This window comes from Cebidichthys violaceus, unplaced genomic scaffold (genome assembly GCF_023349555.1).
Source record: "Cebidichthys violaceus isolate CVI_PGR_0920_01 unplaced genomic scaffold, fCebVio1.0.p SCAF_28, whole genome shotgun sequence".
In the NCBI taxonomy this organism is placed as follows: domain Eukaryota; kingdom Metazoa; phylum Chordata; class Actinopteri; order Perciformes; family Stichaeidae; genus Cebidichthys; species Cebidichthys violaceus.
In genome coordinates this window covers 1615001-1618499 of record NW_027176461.1, presented here as the reverse complement: position 1 = coordinate 1618499, position 3499 = coordinate 1615001, and the positions used below count along the sequence as shown (strand labels likewise).

The following is a 3499-nucleotide window of genomic DNA, read 5'->3' as shown; positions in this document are numbered from 1 at the left end:
GGTCAAACACGTGTACAATAAATAAGAATAAAATAGAGTACTTCATACTTTATAGACTTGACAAGCTGCTTTATTTTACTCTATTGCCTTTGGTTCGTTTAAATAATTCAGCCTTCAAGTTGATGTGTACGTCTGCCATCAGCATTACTTGCACACCTTTATGCTGACATTTGCATCTCTAATTTGGCTTTTTTTTTTTTCCTGTTCAACGACTTAGCACACAACACTTGATAACTGCTAATTTTATATTTGTATTTTCTAAATATAATTCCAGACTTTCCCACTAGTTACCGCTAACTGCACACCGGAAGTGAGTGGGGGTTGCTTTAGGGCGCACACCGGAAGTGAGCGGAGTTCTCTCTGAACAGTTCTGAACAGACATGGCGTGTTTGCTAGCTAGTTGCAACATAGGCTCAACAATGTTTTTCTTAACACGGCAAACGAAACACCGCTCGTGGATATGTTGTTTTTTTCTGGCGGTGTATTTATCTTCGCCACCGGTCTCGGCAAAACGTGACAGCCTCAGAGAAGTGACGGACGGGTCGTGGGAGGAGATCCTGACCGGAGAATGGATGATTGAATTGTCAGTGTCCTGCTAACAGCTAACCGGATATAGCTAGCTTGTCAGTTACGTTACCGTAGCACTATTTTGAGCTCGTAGAAACGGGGCATGAATCCCGGTGTCCGGTCATATTCAAGCCTTAATGCCCTGTTTTATCTGATTATTATTTTATCCAACCTAATTTAGTCCTGACCCGTTGCTAAATGTCTACGCTAAGCTAATAGCTGCCATCTTTACTTAGCTAACCAGCTTACTACAGGGTTGTATGCTTGTCGTTTAGCTTAGTAACTCGCTAATAAAGTACAGTCGGGTCCGTCAGTACATTTAAACTTGTACTCAGTAAATAACGTTATCTATACAGCGTTGTAACGTGATTGTGCAGTTTATCTGAGTTATTTGCTTGTGAAACTTGATACCCCCGCAGCTACGCGCCCTGGTGTCCAGCGTGTCAGCAGCTCCAGGCGGCGTGGAAGGAGTTCGCGGACTGGGGGGAAGACATGGGGGTCAACATCGCCAAGGTGGACGTGACGGAACAACCCGGTAGGCTTCAGTGACCTCTGTCAGCTCCACTGACTCATACATGCAACACAAAACAGAGCTACAGCAGGACAACTAAGATGTAATACCTCAACGCAGCTCTGCAGTAAACACCATACAGATGTAGCCTGTAATGTCCTTTTATTGTTGTAACTGTGTCAGAAGTGTTGATTCAGTTCTGCTAAATTTAGCTATATTTCTTTAGCTATATTTCTTTAGCTATAATACCTTGTCTAATGTAATTTCACATACAACTGTATATTATAGGAGGTGTTTCTAATATTTTATCTAGACTAAATATTAGGAAGACCTCTGTATGTGGCAATACAATTCAACAGCATTACAAACTAGAGCCTCAAACATGGCCTTAAAGCTGAGCCGACACGTCTCTGAAACAGTCAAACAAACAAACAAAAAGCTTCACTATAACCTACATGAAGATGTGGACTTGATAAACTGGCAAGTGAGTGTAATTTTTCAGCATTTGCTAAAGATAAACCAAAAAATTGGATACAAAAATTCATTATTGTCCCGCTCATTGATTTTGCAACATAACGTCAGTGTGGGTCAGGTGTTAGAGGCTATTTTATGAGTTTGGAAGGCAACATAAGGCCACTTACTGAAGTACGAGATGGTTGCTACCAGATTCGTAGATGCGTCATTTTTAATTCAGTGCAAAGTTGTGTGATTAATTGTAGAATTGTCTCAAAATACCTGAAGGAACAGTGGTCACACACTGACTCTCAAAATATTGACTCAAAGACCGGTTATTTTGGTTAACACCGCAGCAAACTACATCCTTAAAAATGACACCTTTTAGAAAGATCTGTATGAGCTTTAACAAAGTGGTATTCACCTCAGGGCTACTTTATTTCGCAGTGTATCTTGTGTTAATATTTGTTTTCCAGCTCTCTGTGAAATATTCATGTAAGCCAGTGGCAGTGGAGCTACTATAAATCATTAATTCGGCTGTCTGCCAAGTGTGAAATGTCTTGAGTCAAACCAGTCCTTCCTGCACACTGACTTTACTTTGTCTTCTCTCTCTGTAAGGTCTGAGCGGGCGATTCATCATTACTTCACTTCCTACCATTTACCAGTAAGTTCTTATTTATTCTGAGTTTTTTTTTTTGCTTCCTCTTGTGTGGCTGCTTGTGGTTTATGCAACACGGATGTGCATCATCATCATTATCATCGTGAGTTTAAGTAAGCTTAGAATCTCATGTACTTTTAGCTCATCAGATGTCACATTAACATTAACAAGACTACATCTTGTTGTTTCTTTAACAAAGATATAATTAATTTCATTTTTATATATATAATACAATATAATTATATATAAAGATATAATTTTTCCCTTTATTAAAGATTTAATAAAGGGAAAAAAAGTCTTAATTTGTTAGCATAAATACAATATGTGTTTCTGAAATATGCCACAGTTGGGGTTAACATAATATATACCACAATTATTTTCAGTAACGGGATGCAACTAAAATCTATGGAGTCATCTATCTATGATTTATTCTGATTAACCATTCAATTTATATCAAGAAATAATGATTATCTCAAGTTTCAAATTAAAAAGATTCTTATTGGTGATGTTGTATAAAACAGGGTGGTGGTGGTGAAGCAGGCCCTTTTGGGTCTCTTTCAGGTTCTGTGAGTGAAAACACCGAATGTTCCTCAAATGTTTTGTGTCGTTGATTGTGTTCTAGCTGTAAAGATGGCGTCTTCAGGAAGTACCAGGGAGCTCGCACTAAAGACGACTTCCTCAGCTTTGTCGATGAGCAGAAATGGAAAGCGGTCGAGCCGATTTCATCTTGGTTCGGACCGTCTTCGATTCTGTGAGTATCCACAGTTTTTATCTGATCATGATGGTGATGATGATGATGAAGTGTGATAGTGAGGTTATACATCAATATCAAAAATAGAAGCTCTTCTGGTTATCGTAAGATGTATTAAGATTGAAATCGCCAAAGCCCCAAGGAGAAATAACAGAAAACAACATGAGATACCAGCCCTGTTTGTTCTATTCTTAGTGTCTTCTCTGTTGGTTTAAAAGCAGAACCACAAACACCCCCTCCCGTCTCCTACTTGTTCTTTTTTCATGATTAGGCTTAAATGATGTTACAGTTTGACTAATCCGTGTTAAATTACATGCTGTCGTTTTCCTCCTCTTTTGGGCAGAATGAATTCAATGTCTGCTCTGTTCAAGCTCTCCATGTTTATCCGGGTAAGTGAGGATTTTACTCTCTGGTCGTGCTGTCTGTCAACATGTAGGTTGTTATAAGTGGGAAGGTGTTTATTTCATTTCCCCACAATCCATTCAAAGAAGAATGTGCAGCTCAGTGTGAAATTGCATGAGGGAGGACTGGCTTTTACATGAAACAACAACAACTGGGT

General features: G+C 39.1%; 1 protein-coding gene across 1 annotated transcript in view; it reads left to right on the top strand.

Moving 5' to 3' along the window:
- The first annotated feature begins 353 nt into the window (after nt 1-353).
- tmx1 (thioredoxin-related transmembrane protein 1) overlaps nt 354-3499 on the top strand; it is a 6358-nt gene continuing 3212 nt past the window's right edge. The window contains exons 1-5 of the mRNA XM_068721835.1: nt 354-583; nt 987-1102; nt 2150-2195; nt 2812-2940; nt 3284-3329. Of these exons, the coding sequence (XP_068577936.1) occupies nt 381-583; nt 987-1102; nt 2150-2195; nt 2812-2940; nt 3284-3329 (540 nt within the window). The 5' untranslated portion in view covers nt 354-380. The remainder of the gene's footprint in view (nt 584-986; nt 1103-2149; nt 2196-2811; nt 2941-3283; nt 3330-3499) is intronic.